This window comes from Elephas maximus, chromosome 15, assembly GCF_024166365.1.
Source record: "Elephas maximus indicus isolate mEleMax1 chromosome 15, mEleMax1 primary haplotype, whole genome shotgun sequence".
Lineage (NCBI taxonomy): Eukaryota > Metazoa > Chordata > Mammalia > Proboscidea > Elephantidae > Elephas > Elephas maximus.
Genome location: NC_064833.1, coordinates 81,928,639 through 81,947,717, shown reverse-complemented (window position 1 = coordinate 81,947,717; position 19,079 = coordinate 81,928,639). Strand labels below are relative to the sequence as shown.

General features: G+C 41.4%; 1 protein-coding gene across 17 annotated transcripts in view; it reads right to left on the bottom strand.

The window, feature by feature from the left end:
- Nucleotides 1-19,079, bottom strand: part of ASPH (aspartate beta-hydroxylase) — a 236,926-nt gene that overhangs the window by 14,065 nt on the left and 203,782 nt on the right. For all 17 annotated transcript variants that reach the window (XM_049854244.1, XM_049854240.1, XM_049854242.1 and 14 more), the window contains 2 exons: nucleotides 7,872-8,007; nucleotides 126-217 (listed from right to left, as the gene is read on the bottom strand). In XM_049854244.1, the coding sequence (XP_049710201.1) occupies nucleotides 126-217; nucleotides 7,872-8,007 (228 nt within the window). The remainder of the gene's footprint in view (nucleotides 1-125; nucleotides 218-7,871; nucleotides 8,008-19,079) is intronic.

Here is a 19,079-nt window from a genome sequence, read left to right as displayed (position 1 = left end):
AAATTGTTTCATTAAAAGGGAAGTGAAAAAAGGAGGCATTCGTTGGGCCAAGAGAAATAATGTCAGCACCCCTTACCCCCAGTAAGTAACCGAGTTATTTCCAACACCGCAGACACCACCAGTACCTGGCCTCTCCTGCATCCTGTTGTCTCGGGGAATTTTTCCAGTAAAGCACAGGTTTTTGGAGCTCCTTTACAAGCATTTTCATTTTTTCTTCCTAGAACAATAAATGATAAAATTGTTAGAGACAAATCATAGTAAGGCCTTGCCTCGTCCAGTTTTGACCCCATGTGATCTGTTTTGTCATCCTCACTTTAGGAATGAGAAGGTTGAGTAAACACAGGAAGGCAAAGTTGTTGCTCAAATAGATAGCGGTTGGCAGAGCAGGACCGGAGTTCCCCACTCGGTGCCGGACTATGTGACTAAGGACGGCTCATCTACACAGCCCGAGTGGAATGCTTTATTCCCTGCCCCCCTGCACCCCACCCCCACCCTGCCACCCCATGGTAGGCAGAGCGATGTCCCCCCAAACAAAGAAAACATGATGTCTATGACCTACTCTGTGGAACCTGTGAATATGTTGTTATAAGCAAAAGAAATTAAGGTTGTTAATCAGCTGATGCTGATACTGGGAGATTAGCCTGGATTATCCAGGTTGGCTCAACATAATTACCAAGCCCCTTAAAAGTGGAAAAGGGAGGCAGGAGAGTCAATGTCAGAATGATGTGCATGAGAAAGACTCTACCGGTCATGGCTGGCTCTGAAGATGAACCAAAAACCAAACCAAACCCATTGCCATCGATTCCGACTCATAGCGACCTCATAGGGTTTCCAAGCCTGTAAATCTCTATGGCAGCAGACTGCCACATCTTTCTCCCACAGAGCTGCTGGTGGTTTCAAACCACCAACCTTTCAGTTAGCAGTCACACACTTTAACCACTGCGCCACCAGGGCTCCTTTGAAGATGGAGAAAGGGGCCAAAGCCAAGTAATGAGGGCAGCCTTTAGAAGCTGGAAAAGGCAAGAAAATGGATTCTCTCCTAGAGCTTCCAGAAAGAACACAGCCCTGCCAACACCTTGATTTTAGCCCAGTGACTCATTCCAGACTTCTAAACCCCAGAACTCTAAGATAATAAATTTGTGTTGTTTTAAGTCACTTCTTGTTGTTAGTTGCTGTCAAGTCCACTCCAACTCATGGAGACCCCATGTACAACAGAACAAAACGTTGCCCGGTCCTGCACCACCTTCACAATGATCAGTATGCTTGAGTCCATTGTTGTAGCCACTGTGTATTTTGGGTGCCTTAAAACCTAGGGGGCTCATCTCCCAGCACTGCAGACAATATTCTGTTGTGATCTGTGGGGTTTTCATTGGCTAATTTTTGGGAGCAGATTACCAGGCCTTTCTTCCTAGTCTGTCTCAGTCTGGAAGCTCTGCTGAAGCCTGTCCACCATGGGTGACTCTGCTGCTATTTGAAATACCAGTGGGATAGCTTCCAGCACCACAGCCACATGCAAGCCACCTGAGTATGACAAACTGATCAAAAGGTGGTAGTTAAGTCAGTTTGTAGTAATTTGTTCAGCAACAATAGGAAACTCATACACTCCCTGAAAAAGAAAAATAGCTTGTATTATATTTTTAACCAAAAATTTCTAGGACTATATTAAAGAGTTATCTTAACACTGTTTTTAACTGGAATTGGATGTCTTTTTCAACGTATGCATCATCCCTTCTATGCTGATAAAGAACAGGATTGCTGGCTTTGAGAGATGAAGGGCCATTCCCATTCTCTCACACCAGAAACCTGGGAAAGCTACCACCACAGAGACGTCTGCTTCATTCAGGAGGTGTCCCCTAGTGGCGCCGCTCGTCCTGCACCCACTCCTGCTGCCGTGCTGATTTCAGGCAGAGCAGTCTCTTCACCCCCGCCTGTTCCCTATGAGCGACTGTGTCAGGAACACAGATTTGGGGGCACAGCCTTAAGCATCCCTGGACTATTTGAAAATCTTCCCCATCTGCAAAACTACTGCTTATTAGAGAAGACGTGCTCAGGAATGTAACAGCATCATTTGCTCTCCTCTAAACAATGGAGTTAAAAAAACAGAAACATCTAAATTCCCTATTTGAAACACCTACGGGGATTGCGGCATCGAGAGGCTGAGTTTATTTTTACGTAATTCATGTTAGATAAATGATATACTGGGAATCAGAGTCATAAGAAATGCAACTTAAAGGTATTCTCTTCATAAAAAATGGACCTCAATGCACTGGAAAACACCTGGGATATATTAGCTTTTTCTAAGTAATGTTTTAGCCTCTTAAGTGTTGGTTGCTATTTTTAATTATTAACGGAGTATCCAAAATGAGCTGAATGAGAAATGTCACTTTGAACAATATATTCCTGCACAAGCCAGCATAAAGCATGTTTGAAGCCACAGAGCTGCATGTCTTCTTATACGACAGGGTCTGGGGAAGGCTTGGCAGGAGTCCCTGATTCTGGGTTCTCATGCTGTTCATCATGGCTTAGAGCAGGCAGCTGGTAAGTGAAGCCTGGGGTCTTGAGGAGCAGACAGAGGTGGCTAGGCTTCCCATAAGCACAGTGGTGAGGGCTGAGAACATGCCATTGAGAGAACAGGTGTGCCTTACCTGAATGGTGGGGTAATGGGTAAATGATGGGTAATAGACAACCAAGGGGATAGTGCCACTGGGATTTCCACTTGGTCAGGACTAGAATGGAAAGCACCTCTCGTTACTCACCATTTAGACTCATGTATCTTTTCCGTTCTGTAAACACAGTCGGTTTTCTTCAGAAGAAAAGGGCTGTGTCATAGATGCTTGTCGCTCTTGGACTGCATTTGCAGTTTCAACTATTCACTAAAGGTCCAGGACATGCAAAAATAGTTTCATGGTGCTCGCCTGGGCCAGGAACCACTCTGTGTGCTTAGGGCGACTCACCTGATGTCCACAGCACACAGAGGGAGGCACTAATAGTGCCATATTTTACAGAAGAGGAGCTGAGGCACAGATAGGGTGCAGTCAGTGAGTGGCAGAGCTGGAAGTTAAACCCAGTGAGACTGGACCCAGAGTCTATGCTGTAAGCCATGACCATAGACTGCTTCGCCATTACTGTTATTAAAACATAATATACTATTACTGTTATTAAAACATAATATACTAGTATTATGTAATACAATTGTAGTATCACATCATTTACTGGACAACGGTATGTCAGGCCCTTCACCAAGTGCTCACTGATTCTAGTGACAACCCCACACTCGAGATAGTATTTTCACTGCCATTCTTCAGATAAGGGATCCGAGGCTCAGAGATTCAGGAACCTACCCTCATCACAGCTAACAAGCAGGGCAGCCAGGACTCCAACCCAGGTTTGCTGGTTTCCAAAGTCTATGCTTTAAAGCATAACTGGTCATTTTGTCACACTGTGGATTAGAAGGTGGAATGCAGAAACAGGAGCCCTGATGGCATACTGGTTAAGAGCTTGGCTGCTAACCAAAAGGTTGGCAGTTCAAATCCACCAACTGCTCATTGAAAACCATATGGGGTAGTTCTACTCTGTCCTAAAGGGTCACTATGAGTTGGAGCCAACTCGATGGCACCTGACAACAACATGCAGACGCAAACCATTCAGCAACTGCCCAGCCACTGCAACTCAATGTGGCTTTACTTTTGTTTGACCTATCAGCACGTTTACAGATTCTCAGAAATGATCGACTTTGTTTCTTTAGGAAAATGGCCTTGGAAGGAGATCTACCTACCAATGCTTATCTGAAGGAATCACTTGACTATTTCATTTACACTTGAATATTATGCTTTATGAGGGCAATTCACGGAGCTGGAGATTTTTAAAGGCTTTGGGCTCTATCCTTAAATTTCAACTTACTGTTGGGATGGAAAGAGGCTCTATTTTGCATGACAACTCTGATCAATTGATAACAGCTGCCTAGAATACTGTGTTGAGAAGGATTCAGAGGTTCAGCTTGAGCTCATTCAGGAAGGCTAATGGGATCAGTCAGCACCATCTCCTACGGCCTGTGGAAAAAGAATGACTTCCATATGTGTGGTATCTTTGCTGACCCTGCCTCACCTATATATTTTAGAGTTCATTGCTGGTAACAATTATTAAAATGTGGAGTCCCTGGGTGGCATAAATGGTTAAGCACTCAACTATGAGCCGAAAGGTTGGTGGTTCGAACCCATCCAGAAGTGCTCTGGAAGACAGGCCTGACGATTTGCTTCTGAGAGGTCACAGCAGTTCTACTCTGTACGCATGAAGTTGTTATGAGTCAGAATCTACTCAAAGACAACTAACAACAACAACGTTCACGTAGCAATTTAAAAACATTTGTGTGGGAAAATCACTCTTTAGATTTGCCAATTCTGCCTTTTCCCCTTAACTCTAGAAAGCTGAACATTTAAAAAATACAGTTCATACTGATTATACTTCTATGAGTCAGAATCAATTGATGGCAACGGGTATACTTCTTAGAGACCCGCCATGATTCCCACCTCCCATTTGGATACAAACAAAACTTCCAACTACAGCTTCAAGGTCTTCTACTTCCTAGCAGCATCTTTTCCCAATTAGATTCAAAAACCTCCAAGTCTTCACTCTACCACCTGCCTATCAGTTTGTCACACTGTGGTGGCTTGCATGTTGCTGTTATGCTGGAAGCTATGCCACTGGTATTTCGAATACCACCATGGTCACCTATGATGGACAGGTTACATCAGAGCTTCCAGACGAAGACAGGCTAGGAGGAAAGATCTGGGACCTACTCCTGAAAACTAGCCAATGACAATCTTACGGATCACAACAGAGTATTGTCCCACACAGTGTTGGGAGATGAGCCCCTAGGCTGGAAGGCACTACACAACAACCACAACAACGGCCTCAAACATGCCCATGGCCATGAAGATGGCACAGGACCAGGCAGCGTTTCATTCTGTTATACGTCCAGCTGCCGAGAGTCGGAGCTGCCTCAACGGCAACTGACGAGTCCCCGCTGGGTCGGCTGCTCACTGGCCTCCTCGTCTTGACCTGAGCTCCCCGTGTGTGGCTTAGCAAACTCTCCTGCTGCTTTCTCCTTTCTGCCTTTCCCCCTGCTACCCTACCCACAAGGACTCTGTCTCCACGCCGATGGTTCTGAAATGTCATCTGCTTTTAGGGATATCATCCTGTTTCTACGCAAGCTACAATACTACTTGCCTTCCAAATTATTGAAAGCTAATTTGTTTCTGGAAAATAGTGGATCCCTCTTAGAAGCCTGGAACCACAATTAGAAGGCTACAAAGAACCTTAATAAAACCTCCCAAGAGAGAAACTAAGTGAGCTATATTCTCTCATGATAATAAAATAAAACTAGAAATTAATGTAGAAAATTGCAGTAACTCCAACTTACTAAAATACACTTGCTCATGCTACAAACACATGCACGTATGTGCACACAGGGGCACACGCGCATACACTTCTGAATTATTTGGAATCAAAATGGAAATCAAGATACAAATGCAATTTTTTTTTTTGGTAATAACATAGGTGAAAATATCATACAACTTATGGGATATGTCCAAAGCTGTACCTCAATGTCAGTCCATAGTCTTAAATAGGTTTATTAATAAGGAAGAAAGAATCTAGATTAATTTACTAAGGAGCTCAATCAAAAAGTTTAAAAGAACAATAAAGGGTGCAGACAAGAAAAATATAAAAGCAGGGATCAGAAAATATAATAATAACTGAGAAGTAAATTTATGAGTGTTGTTTTCTTAAGTTTGACAGAGTTCTAACGACATGGTAGAACTCTGTCAAACTAAGGGAAAAACAACGACAAATTCCATTCAATGGGAAGAATTTAACAAAGAAACCAAGGCGGGGGCGGGGGGCAGGGAGACAAACGAGATTACTCTGCATAGTTCACAGAAAATTGGGGATAATCAAAATATGTGACAACTTGAAAGTCGAAATGTTGCTGCCAAGCAAATTATTTTGCTCCATTATTTATTGTTTCCTTTTTATACATTTATAACACTTAGCATATTTCAACTTGAAGCATCAGTGGTTTTTTTGTTTGTTGTTATTTAGCAGCTGTCTGGAAATCACTCTGGGATGCCTGCTATCCTAAAACATTGTTCTAAGAAACCCAATAGCTTCTATAACACATAGGGTGTTAACGAAACTGAGGTATCAGACGTAGTGGTGAACTCTCTTTTTTTTTCAGTTGTAGTTTAGGTGAAAGTTTACTGCTCAAGTTAACCTCTCATATAAAATTTTAAACACATATTGTCATGTGACACTAGTTACAATTCCTACAATGTGACAGCACACTCTCCTTTTCCACCCTGGGTTTCCGGTGTCTATCCAACCATCTCCTGTCCCTTCCTGCCTTCTCATCCTGCCTCTAGACAGAAGCTGCCCATTTGGTCTCATGTATCTGCTTGAAATAAGAAGCACACTCTTCACGAGTATTATTTTATGTTTTATACTCCAGTCTACTCTTTGTCTGAAGAGTGGTCTTCGGGAATGGTTTTAGTTCTGGTCACAGCATCTGGGGGTCATGGCTCCAGGGGTTCCGCCAGTCTTAGTCAGACCATAAAGTGTGGTCTTTTTACATGAATTTGAGTTCTGCTCCACACGTTTCTCCCACTTCATCAGGGACTCTCTGTTGTGTTCCCCATCAGGGTGATCACTGGCGGTAGCCGGGCACCATCTAGTTCTGGTCTCAGGCTGATGGAGTCTCTGGTTTATGTGGCCCTTTTGTCTCTTGGGTGTAGTGGTGAACTCTTAAGTGCCAATAGAATGATTCATCTCAGTGAGATGCCGAGAGGTAAATAGCACGTTGCTCACATATTGACCCTATAGCTCCATTAAGAAAAAAATCTTGTTGGCAAAAAACTGACAGTCACTTGAAAATATAAATGTGATCTCTCCTCTGATGTACATATCCTTGCAAGTATTACTGACATAGTTCTTCTTCCTCTAAGTGTAAACCATTCTGAAAGCATAATTGAGATCAAGCTGCTGTGCTTATTTGGCTATTAATGTAAGCTGATCGCTTACCATCCTCTCAATTTATTTTGTGTAGCCCAAGAAGTACAACACATGCTGCTTAGTTCTCAAAATGGATTTACTTTTGTACAGATATTTGTTAACCTAGGTTAACTTTGATTTTTCAAAAAGAGAACTGGCAAGAGCCTTAAAGATAAAATTCAATGCTTCTCATTTTAGAATAGATTTATCTATTAATCCATTGAGCACACATGTACTGGAGCCCCTTATGCCTGTAGGTTATCCTCATGGCAAACAAAGTTGAAGAGGAACCCTCCCTATTCTCAAAGAGCTTGGACACTAGTCACTGTTGAATTGTTGTTCAGGTGTGTTATCACGTCTAACAAGCCTCACACATAGTGATAAATTTTTGGCATGCAATATCACGTCCATTTCACAGGAGCAAAGGGAATGCAGGAAGCGTCTTCCTAAGACACTGTTGGCATATGGCGGACCTTTCAGTTATGCCAAAACAGCAGGGTTCCTGTCAGAAAGGTATCATTTAACACGACAGAGCAGGAAAAACAAAATACTTTTTATGTATATTTATTCAAATACATGTGTGAATATATACACACAATATATATCCACGCATACATACACACACACACACAAATAAGTTTTCATATGTAGTCTTAAAAAAATGTAAAAATGCTTTAAAATGGGCACTTCCAAAATCTGGGTTTTCTGGGGAGTCTCTATTAATTCTGAGAATCCAGGTCTCTAAGTCTGGGGACTATCACCTGAAGACAGGTGCTCGCTTCTCATCAGGTCTGACTGCAGAGAACGAGCCAGAAGTCAGAGCTCACCTTGCTGCCAGAGTGTGAACTGGCTCCAGTCACCCTTCTCCCTCAGGTTTTCGTCCTCGGGCAGGAAGAGGCCTCTGGCTGTGTCCATCACTGCGAGGCCTTCGTCGCGAATCAACTTCCAGTTTCTTTCTAAGGACTAGACGGAAGACTGGTTTTAATGGGCTGAAAATATACCTGGCAGGACATCCTACAATGAGTTTCAACTTTGTTTTGCTTCATAAAATTACATAATTTTTGCTCTCACCTAGATTGCTTATTTCAATTTCTTCTGAGACCTCTTGTCAAAGAAAATAATAATAAAAAAAACTTATTTTTCAGAACTAAATGCTTTTGCATCATAAAAATTTCACAAATTCTTGGAAACGTCAGAGAATATCCCCCTTCATAATCCATATTTAGATTTGCCTGAAGTTTTTTTTTTTTTTAAATCACAACCACCAAGGATGTTGAGCTTCCCGACTATGTTACATCACTAATATGCAAGTTTGTCAGCAGTAATTACATCACTACTACAGTAAACTCCATGTCATAATCACAACACCCACACTGGAACACAAATCACTGACTTCGTTTTACATTTCAGTCGAGTTCCTTATAAAGATGCCATTCAGCATGGTAAACACTAGCTAAACTTTCAAAGACATTGGAAAAGCATCTATTGGAACATTTGATGTAGCAGAAAACTAAAACAAAACAAAACAAATAAAGGCCTTTGTGCTTAGAATTCAGCCAAACACAAATATTTCCTTGGCTTTTCATTTATGCAGGTGCTATGCCCATTTCAGAAAGAGGGGTTGCAACCAGCAGAGCCTGAGAGTGGCTGGGCTCGGATCAGAAATCTGGTGGAAGAGTGAGCAACCCTGACCATCTCCTGCAGTTCTCACTGCCACACTCTGCAGGTGGTTGGGGTGGGAGTGCAATGGGGAGGGAGCAGCAGGGAAAGCATGCAAGGATGAGCCTACAGAGAGGTGGGCTGCGAGAAACTGCTCTTAGGAGAAGAGATTACAAACTGTTATCCCACTCTATGAAAGGGAATGAACTGCAAGATAAAGCAGGATTTGGAAATGTTCGTAATTTCAAACACTGTGACGTTAAATGAGAAGAAGACAAAATAGTTGAGTAGATGAGTACACAATAGCTCACTTCTACAAGAATCAAGGGTTGGATACATTTGAAGTGGCTCAGGAGCATGTAACCAGAATGTACAAGTTACATCCAAAGAAAAAGATTTTGACTCAAAAAATAAAAACAGCAGTTAGAGCTTGCTGAAAATGGACTGACTTGCCTTGTGAAATGTGGCTCTCTATCATTTCAACGAGTTAAGGGAAGGCCGGATGACCAGTTATTGGCTACAGCAAACCATAGATGTTGTGGAGAATGTTTTTACCAACCCATGCTTCTTGAGTTTATGACTCTACGTAGGAAAACAGATAAGGAGCCAGGATGACTGAACAGGCAGCAGGCCCTGCTAGAGATAAATACACTCGGAAATTTGTGTGGGATACAGTGCTAACCCCAGCCAAACACAAGGAACACTCTTGATAGCGTGTGAAAACAATAGGTTTATTAAAATGTTCTAAAACAAGAAATGGATTTTAAGATTAGATATTGATTTTACAATTCTATTCCTGTGAAATCCACTATTAATTCGTGCCAAAATCTGCATCTGTTTCTACCCATCGATGCCTGGCCACTGGAAGTACAGTCATTTGTCCAAGTTCAGCGCTCAGTCCACCAACTAGCGTCAATGCTATTTCATCCCAAGTAGGAAGTTCTTAGGAATCCCTGGGCGGCGCAAACGGTTAGTGCGCTTGGCTGCTAACCCACAGGTTAGAGGTTTGAATACACCCAGAGGTGCCTTAGAAGAAAGGCCTGGTGATCTGCTTCCAAAACACCAGCCATCAAAAGCTCTATGGAGCAGTTCTACTCTGACACATGTGGCTTAGCCGTAAGTTGGGGGTCAGCTCGATAGCAACTGGTTAGTTTTTGGAGGTAGTTTTTAAAGAGCAAGTCAAAGATTATTTTTCAATAACGAAGAGATACTCATCAAGTCCCCAAGTGAGACAACATGATGGTCTGTCAAGAATCCCAAGAAACCCCAAGATCACGGAAAGGAAAAAAAAAGCATCCTAGGGTTTTGCAGTATATTCACGTCTTCAAAAATGCACCTAAATCGCCAACAGTCACTGTGGTTACCGTTAACTTGTTTGAGTTGCTAGATAAATCTGTTAGATTCTCGTTAAACTGTCACACACACAAGGGGAGAATTACTTCTCTAACACATGAAATTACTTTCTAAATGAGGTTATTGGCGCCTCATATAAGCAGGCTTTTCGCTCTTCCTTCGGGTTTCTTTCATTAAAAAAAAATTTTTTTTTTTTTTTAATAGCTGATTTAAGGTGCATCATTGGAAAAAGGTGATTTTTTGTTACTGAAATAGGGCACGAAGCCCTAGGGAAATAAAGTGATTACATTGCAAATGGGGGGGGGGGACAACTTTAAATGTTACTTAGTAACAGTCTGTCTTTTGTAGGTGAGAGAGTCATTCCTCCCTCCCCACCGGCTTCCTGCAGCCTTCTTCCCGGAAGTGCTGCTGAGGGGCTTCTGCAGTACTGGTTTTAAAAAAAATGCTTGTTTCTGTTTGCCCTTGTTATACAGGGCACACATGTGTTAGATGACAGACTCACATTCCCAGGAGCAAACCGATCTCAGAGGAGTCTCCCCAGTACCCGACTCCAAGCACATGTGCTAAATGCGCGGGCAAATGTCCAACCCTAACCAGCACTGCCTAGATTTCCAATTTATTTTCACTATGAACAGCCACTTGTCAATTTCTCTTTTGAGTTTAGTACTTTGCCATAGAATTTTAGAACTGGAAGGATCCATAATGTGATTCTAGTGGAAACTCCACTTCAGGGACGATGAAATAGCTCTGATTCTGATGTCTCATAGTCTAGTGGCCAGCAGTGCAAAGGCCAGCAATCAGCTCTGCTGTCTTATGCCTTGATTATTTAGGGGCGCTGTATGCGTGTTGGGGGACAGGGGCATGCGACCAACAGGGCTTTCTGTTGTGTGCTGAGCTCCGTGGTGTGGGCTCTGGGGCCCTACTCCCTTCTAGACCCTGCCATGTCCCCTCCGAGGACCAACTGTGCATTCCCACACTCACCTCGGTATGGCCATTTACTGGGATCCTACCAGGGGCAGGCACCTGTGAGGCAATGGAGAAAACATGCTCCCCACTGTGCACCATATAGACAGCATACCCCAAAGACAGCTCACCTCCTCAAAACGTGGGTTAAACCTACTGGCATTTCTTTATGGTGACATAAAGAATACAAACATAACAACAATCGTGATCTCTTACATGTTTAACGTAAATATTTCTAGACCAAAGTAATGACTACACTTGGGGTGTTCTCCAACTTTGAAAAGAAATACTCCAGTTACATTTTTGGGTTTAGGGAGAAATCTCTAGGGATGGGACCTGGGAATGTTATTTTAAAGAACAAACCAAGGAGCTACATTATATAAGATTCACAGGAGGATCACAGGAGATAAAAAAATAAAGTTGATTATGTAAGACTGTGTGTGTGACTGAGACAGAGAGTATGAATTTTCTCCACCGTAGTATCATTCAGTTGTTTGAGATGGCAAAGAGTTCTGTTTGGCTAGGAAATCCGACAGGCACTTGGAGGGTCATATAGAGCCTACATTTTTAAGGGTCTTCTCTGAAATATTATTTCCTTGACCCTAAATTCATCCATTTCATAAATCTGAAAACAGAAACTGATAGCGCCTGTATTTCAGTTGGTTGCCAGAAGACAACAGTTTCTAATTCACATTTCTTCTTGTGGCTACACAGACTTCAGAAATAAATGGTTGTAGTTGTTTTTACAGCGCCACATGCCTCATAACCCATCCTCAGCACTTGCCTTCTGAGTTAAACCTCAGCTATATTTGCACTCTGGGCATCTATAAATGGAATTTCCAGCTGGATCTGCCAAGTCAATTATTTCTTCTGTTTTCCGTTTTCAAAAAAACCTGCTGACATTGTTCATCTGCTGTTGTCTCTCATGTTTCTTTTTTTTTTGCTTTTCTGTATTTGATTTGTAGGTTTATACCCTGTGTATCCTTTTATTATTATTTATGTGAGTTTTCTCAAGGGGAAGGTTTAAATGATTGTTCAATCTGTTCTTAATTTTTCTTCACTCGTATTTTCTATATATCTCTAAAAGTTGGTTATTTTCACTGTTTCTCTTCTTTTCTCCTAGACTGGATGGACCTTGTAATATGTAATCCAGCCTTCCAGTGAAATTCAGAAACAAAATCCTATTAGCCCTCAAATCCTCAAAATCCCTTACCAGTTCCTCAAATGTGTCTTCAACGATATGTCATATGATAGGAATATGTAGTAGAGAGAGAAAAGTAAGAAAAACATTCTCAGCACCACATTTCCCATTTTAAATGAAACTCTGGAAGCCTACATATTGATGTATTTTCAACCTAACTTCTTTAAGCCTCTTGTCCTATGCACTTTCCTTGCCTTACTTGATTGGTATAACTGTCATGGACTGAATTGTGTCCCCCCAAAATAAAAATATAGATTAATTTGTCTGGGCCATGATTCCCAGTATTGTGGGACTGTCCACCATTGTATCATCTGATGTAATTTTCCTATGTGTTATAAGTCCTGTCGCTATGATGTTAATCAGATGGGTTAGTGGCAGTTATACTGATGAGATCTACGAGATTAGATTGTGCCTTAAGCCAGTCTTCTTCAGACACAAAAGAGAAAGCAAGCATGGGGACCATATACCACCAAGAAAGCAGCACAGGGAATAAAGTGAGTCCTTTAGACCCGGGGTTCCTGTTCTGAGAAGCTCCTAGGCCAAGAGAAGAGTGATGACAAGGACCTTCCTTCAGAGCCAACAGAGAAAGAAAGCCTGGAGCTGACGCCTTGAATTTGGACATCTAGCCTACTAGACTGTGAGAGTATAAACTTCTGTTTGTTGGAGCCCTCCACTTGTGGTATTTCTGCTATGGCAGTCCTAGATAACTAAGACAAACCCCAATTCCACGATGTGCTCAGACGATGATAAAAGTCATTACGAAGCCTTAACCTTAACACAGAATCACTTCAAGTCTGTTCTAATCAAACAAAATTGGTCTAACTGAGCTTGAAATTTTCTTCTTCTTCAGAGAAAAGTTTTTGCTGAGGCTGTTGGTAAACACTGCAGATGGCTAAATAAGGGAAGTTGCTAAGTAAAAGTCACTAATGTAGAGTCAAGTTAGAATTAGCTCCACCCAGGAAGCAAACAACACATGGAAGAGGGTCAGAAATAAATTTATATCAAAATGGAAAAAGTAAATTTATAGGAGCAAAATAAAAACATGGTCATGGAAAAGGTGGGACAAGCTAAGCTTTTTGTTTTAATATTCAAAGAGGTGGGTTTCATTTGCAGCCTTCTCACCATGACTGAAAATGTCACTTTCATTAATTTGTCTTAATATTGTCATAATGGGGATGAACTCTTTGGTTATTACCAAGTAGTATTTATGACTGATTTGAAAACTGGAGTTCTGCTGAGGTTAAGGAATCTTTTTTTTTTAAATTGTGGTGAAATACATATAACTAAATATTTGCCATTTTAACCATACGAGAACAATTCAATGACATTAATTGCATCCACCGTGTTGTACAGCCATCACCTCCCTCCCACCCTTGGTAACCACTAATAAATTTTTGTCCCTGTGTATTTGCCTATTCTGGATATTTCATGTAAATGGTATCATACAATCTGTGCCTTACTTATTTTGCTCAGGATAATGGTTTCAAGGTTCGTCCATGTCATAGCATTTATCAGAATGCATAGCTCTTTACGGCTGAGTAAATCACATTATATATGTATATGGAGCCCTGGTGGTACAGTGGTTAAGAGCTTGGCTGCTAACCAAAAGGTCAGCAGTTCAAATCTACCAGTGGCTCCTTGGAAACCCTATAGGGCAGTTCTACTCTGTCCTAAAGGGTTGCTATGAGTCAGAATCGACTCAATGACGATGGGTTTGGTTTGGTATATGGATATATCACATTTTATTTATCTATTCATATGTTGATGGGCACTCCGGTTGTTTCCAACTTTTGGCTACTGTGAATAATGTTGTAATGAATACTGGTGTATATGCATCTGTTTGAGTCTTTGCTTTCAAGTCTTTTGGGTATATAGCTAAGAGCGGAATTGCTGAGCCATAATTGTAGTTCTATGTTTAACTTTTTGAGGAACCACCAAACTCTTTTCCATAGCGGCTGCACCATTTCATAATCCCACCAATAATGCATAATTCCAATTTCTCCATATCCTTGCCAACACTTGTTATTTTCTATTTTTTCTGATCATAGTTGTCCTGCTGTTGTTGTTAGATGCCACTGAGTTGGTTCTAACTCATTGTGGCTCTGTGTAAAACAAAATGAATCATTGCCTGGTCCGGCACCATACTCACAATTGTTGCTATGTTTGAGCCCATTGTTGCAGCCACTATGTCAATCCATCTTATTGAGGGTTGTCTTCTTTTTTGCTGACACTCTACTAAGCATGATGTCTTTCTCCAGGGACTGGTCCCTCCTGATAACAGGTCCGAAGCATGTGAGACCAAGTCTCGCCATCCTCGCTTCTAAGGAGCATTCTGGTTATACTCCTTCCAAGACAGATTTGTTCATTCTTCTGGCAGTCCATAGTATATTCAATACTCTTTGCCAATACCATAATTCAAAGGCATCAATTCTTCTTCGGTTTTCCTTATTTACTGTCCAGTTTTCACATGCATACGAGGCAACTGAAAATACCATGGTGTGGGCTGGCCAGGAACACCTTAGTCACCAAAGTGACATCTTTGCTTTTTAACACTTTAAAGAGGTCTTTTGCAGCAGATTTTCGCAATGCAATTTATCGTTTGATTTCTTGACTGCTGCTTTGATAGGTGGATCCATGTAAAACGAAATCCTTGACAACCTCCATCTTTTCTCTGTTTATCATGATGTTGCCTATTGGTCCAGTTGTGAGGGTTTCTGTTTTCTTTATGTTGCGGTATAATCCTACTCAAGGCTGTGGTCTTTGGTCTTCATCAGTAAGTGCTTCCAGTCCTCTTCACTTTCAGCGAGGAAGGTTGTGTCATCCGCATATTGCAGGTTGTTAATGAGTCTTCCTCATGATGCAGTGTTCTTCTTTATAGAGCCCAGCTTCTCTGATTATTTGCTCAGCATACAGATTGAATAGGTATGGTGAAAGGACACAGGGCTGATGCACCCCTAGTTGTCCTAGTGGGGATGAAATGGTATCTATCTCATTGTGGTTTTGAGAAGCTATGCTTTTAATATGTGGACAAAACATAAGAACCTTAGGTGTCGCAGTCACATAAGCAAGACTAGGTAAGTACCTGTGTGATTAAAAAAAAAAAATTAGCTGCTAATAAAAGGCCATTGAGAAAACAGCCATTGGTAGCTGAGAAAAGTCCCAGAGATGTATATGTAACATGAAAGGTTCTAACTCTACATTAAGAGAAGTGTGTGGCCAAAGGCTATTCTAGGCAAAGTTCAGGCATTAAATTGGAGTTAGATTGAACTGAGTAGGATGGTGAATTGTAAGACGTAGACCAAATTTAGCCTAGTTGGATACAGTAGATACTTGCTATAGTTAATTCTTTTAGAAATTATATATCTTATTTTTAGGAATAAAATCAGCTTATTAAATCTCAGCCAGAACAGGCCTCTACTTTACACCACAGGGACAGGACACGGGCAGCAGTGTACTCTGCTTTAGGAAGAACCCTGGCCGGTGCGGGGGTCCTCCTGAGCGCTGAGCTGAAGTTATGAGGTCAGGGCAAGCACCACAGTGAGTGTGATGCCCTCACAGAAACTCTCTTTGCGATAATTTTAATAAAACCCCCAAGGAAACTTGTAGCATTAAAGGAGCAAGCTGTCATTGGGTCTAATGAATTTGGATCAGAGCTCTTTGTTTTTCAAGGCTGGATAAAGAGAAAAGGAAAGCATCTGGCATTTCCTTACTGCAGGAAAATAATAAGGTGCCTTGCACGGGGGCAAGGGAGGAATCCAAGAGAACTGAATTTTGCTCTTTCTAGACAGTGTGGGGGAAAAGATTCTTCTCCTAGGAGAAAGAATACAGAGGACAGTCCAGGCTGTCAGGAGAAACGCCAGCCACGAATGAGCGAAAACACAAAAGTTCCTAATTTCACTGGGCTGAAAGTCTAAAGAGGAGACGTTCTGTGATATGTAAAATCAATCGCTTGACAGAGAAAGGAACGAGTTACATATGTGTGTGTGTATCGGAGTCTCTGGGTCGCATAGCTAAGCACTCAGCTACTAATCAAAAGATTGGTGGTCCAAGTCCACCCAGAGGTGATTCGGAACAGTCCTGGTGATCTTCTACGGAAAAGCCGCAGCCATTGAAAATCCTGTGGAGCACAGTTCTACCCTGCAGACACGGGGCTGCCGGAGTCAGAGGTGCCCCGACAGCCGCTGTTTGGCACTTTTTTGTATTGTGCGTATGTATATTTAAGTCATGAATCTGTGTGCACGGATATTAAAACATAAAAAGCGTGACCTACTGGATTAAAAATTCTGGAACCCCAAATGGAGTACCCAATTGACAGGGAAAGTTTGCAATTATTCTGAAATGTCAAATGCTATACTGTTAATTTCCAAAGAGGATCACAGACAAAGTCAATCTTTAGGCTTTATTTTTTTCCCCCATGTTGACAAATAATTAAAAGTTACCAATTTTGCTGTGAGAAAGAAAATGACTTTTTGGTTTAAAATAACTTAAAGAATATAAAATACTGTATGCTTTCGGAATGCTGCCATATGTTACAGAATTATTCCTTTGTTCCTATAACCTCAGTGGAGTGCTGGCCCTTCCTAAGGGCTCCCATTTAAACAGCACACGGGAGCGTCTGTGATGGGCTCCGTTTGTTTCAGCCTTACTAAAACCTTGGAGGAGAGGAGGAACCGAGGTAATTAGTTTGAATTCAGAAATTAAAAACAAACAAACAAACAAAACTGAGTCTCAGAGAGGTAAAATGACTTGCCCAAGGGTGAAGAACCCTGCTTCTAACGGTGGAGACCCTTTTAGGAGTTTCTCCTTTGAATCACGTCTTCACCAAACTCCCTGAGTTCTCTGGACGCCCATTGTTCAGCTATCGTTTGTAGTAACAGTATTACCAGAATCCAAAAAGATTAAATTTTGATTTAGAAATATAGGATTAAACTATTCTGTTAATCTTAAGGAAGTGCTTTTAAACATTTCTTTGTACTAGGATACTTGGTTTTATTATAAATTGCTAATCCTCTTAATTACAGCTTAATCCCTCTGTAAACTCTGAAATTTTTTGCTTCTTTCTCAATCCATCCATTTCATTTCAAAAGCAGTTCAGTGAAAACATTCAAATATTTAATGACACGGACAGAAACGCTGAACCACTAATGTATTACTGTGTAAGTCTTATTTTGTTCAGGTGACATTATTCATACTCAATGGATTTCTTAATTAATAAAAGCCACAGACTGAAGGAAAACGACAGAGAGAGTGCCGTTCTAATCCATCATTCCTGTTCACTGTGTCCAGCTGGCAAAGTCTCACTGGGCACAACTCTAAACGTCATAAAATTACACCATGAGAAAAGGTAAACTTATCTACGATGCTCTTCACTTACATTGGAGTAGCTGCTCAGAAAAACCCAGAAAAAGGGTGGAAGAGTATTCCTTTTTTCTAGAGAAAAATGCAAAGAATTACATAGTTTGGAAAGCCACCACAAAATGGGTATTTTAAACTGTAGCTTTCAATTGCTATTGACTGTTGCCCTGGTACCACTGTTACTGGCTTCTATACATGCACGTTTATATCAAAATTGGCCACAGAATTAAAAAAGAAAAACTTGTTGAGTCGACTCCATCTTATAGTGACCCTATGGCACAGAGTAGAACTGCTCCACAGGGTTTCCAAGGAGCTGCTGGTGGATTTGAACTGCTGAACTGTTGGTTGGCAGCCAAGCTCTTAACCACTGTACCACCAGGGCTCCTCACCACAGGGTAGTGGGAATCAAAGAGGTAATCTCAAAAAGGAAGGGCAAAACTCTTAAGGTATGGTGGCTTTACTCTAGGTAGAAGAGATCTTTTACAATCTTAATCCATTTTTGTTTCAATTTCCATGTTAAATACCCCCAAGGCACTTTGGGATTTGATATTTGTGATTTGGGGAGCAATACATTCAATTTTAATGAAAATGAACCTAAAGGAGAAAACTCCACTGGAATGTTTTTCTCTAAAATTCTGCATTGAGTTGCACAGTCTCTTAATACCCCCAGTTCACAGAGCTGCCAACTGGCAAGCTACACGATAAGGGGCAGCAAGGACAATTCAACAAAAGAGAAAAACACAGATGAGGAATTCGCTGAACACTGTCCCAGACCTTCAGGAAAATTGCTCTTTATACCTCACTGGATGTACAGTAGGAATAATTTAGTGTAAAAAGTGCTGCTAATAGTCACTTAAGGGCCAGAATCTGGGCAATTATTCTAAAAGGATTTTGTCCAAACATGGCAGCTATAAGATGTAGAAGACTTCCGCTTCAAGATGTCAATGCCTGGGTGTGGTCCAAGGTCTGATCCATAGTATTCAAATCTGTACACTGGAAAAGGAAGAAAATCTCGTAAAAGTTTGTCAACTAAACGGTCAATGGGTCCTGGCATTTCCTAACGTTGTTGTTATTAGGTGGCATTGAGTCAGTTCTGACTCATAGTAACCCTAGGTACAACAGAATGAAGCACTGCCCAGTTCCGCGCCACCTCATATCATCGCTATGCTTGAGCCTGCTGTTGCAGTCACTGTGTCAGTTCACCTCGCTGAGGGTCTTCCTGTTTTTTGGTGACTCTCTACTTTGCCAAGCATAATGTCCTTCTCCAGGGACTGGTCCCTCCTGATAACATGTCCAAAGTATCTGACACATAGTTTTCCCATCCTTGCTTCTAAGGGGCATTCTGGTTGTACTTCTTCCAAGACAGATTTGTTTGTTCTTTTAGCAGTCCATAGCATATTCAATATTCTTGGCCAACACCACAATTCCAAGGCATCAATTCCTCTTCAGTCTTCCTTATTCATCGTCCAACTTTTGCATGCACGTGAGGTGTTTGAAAATACCA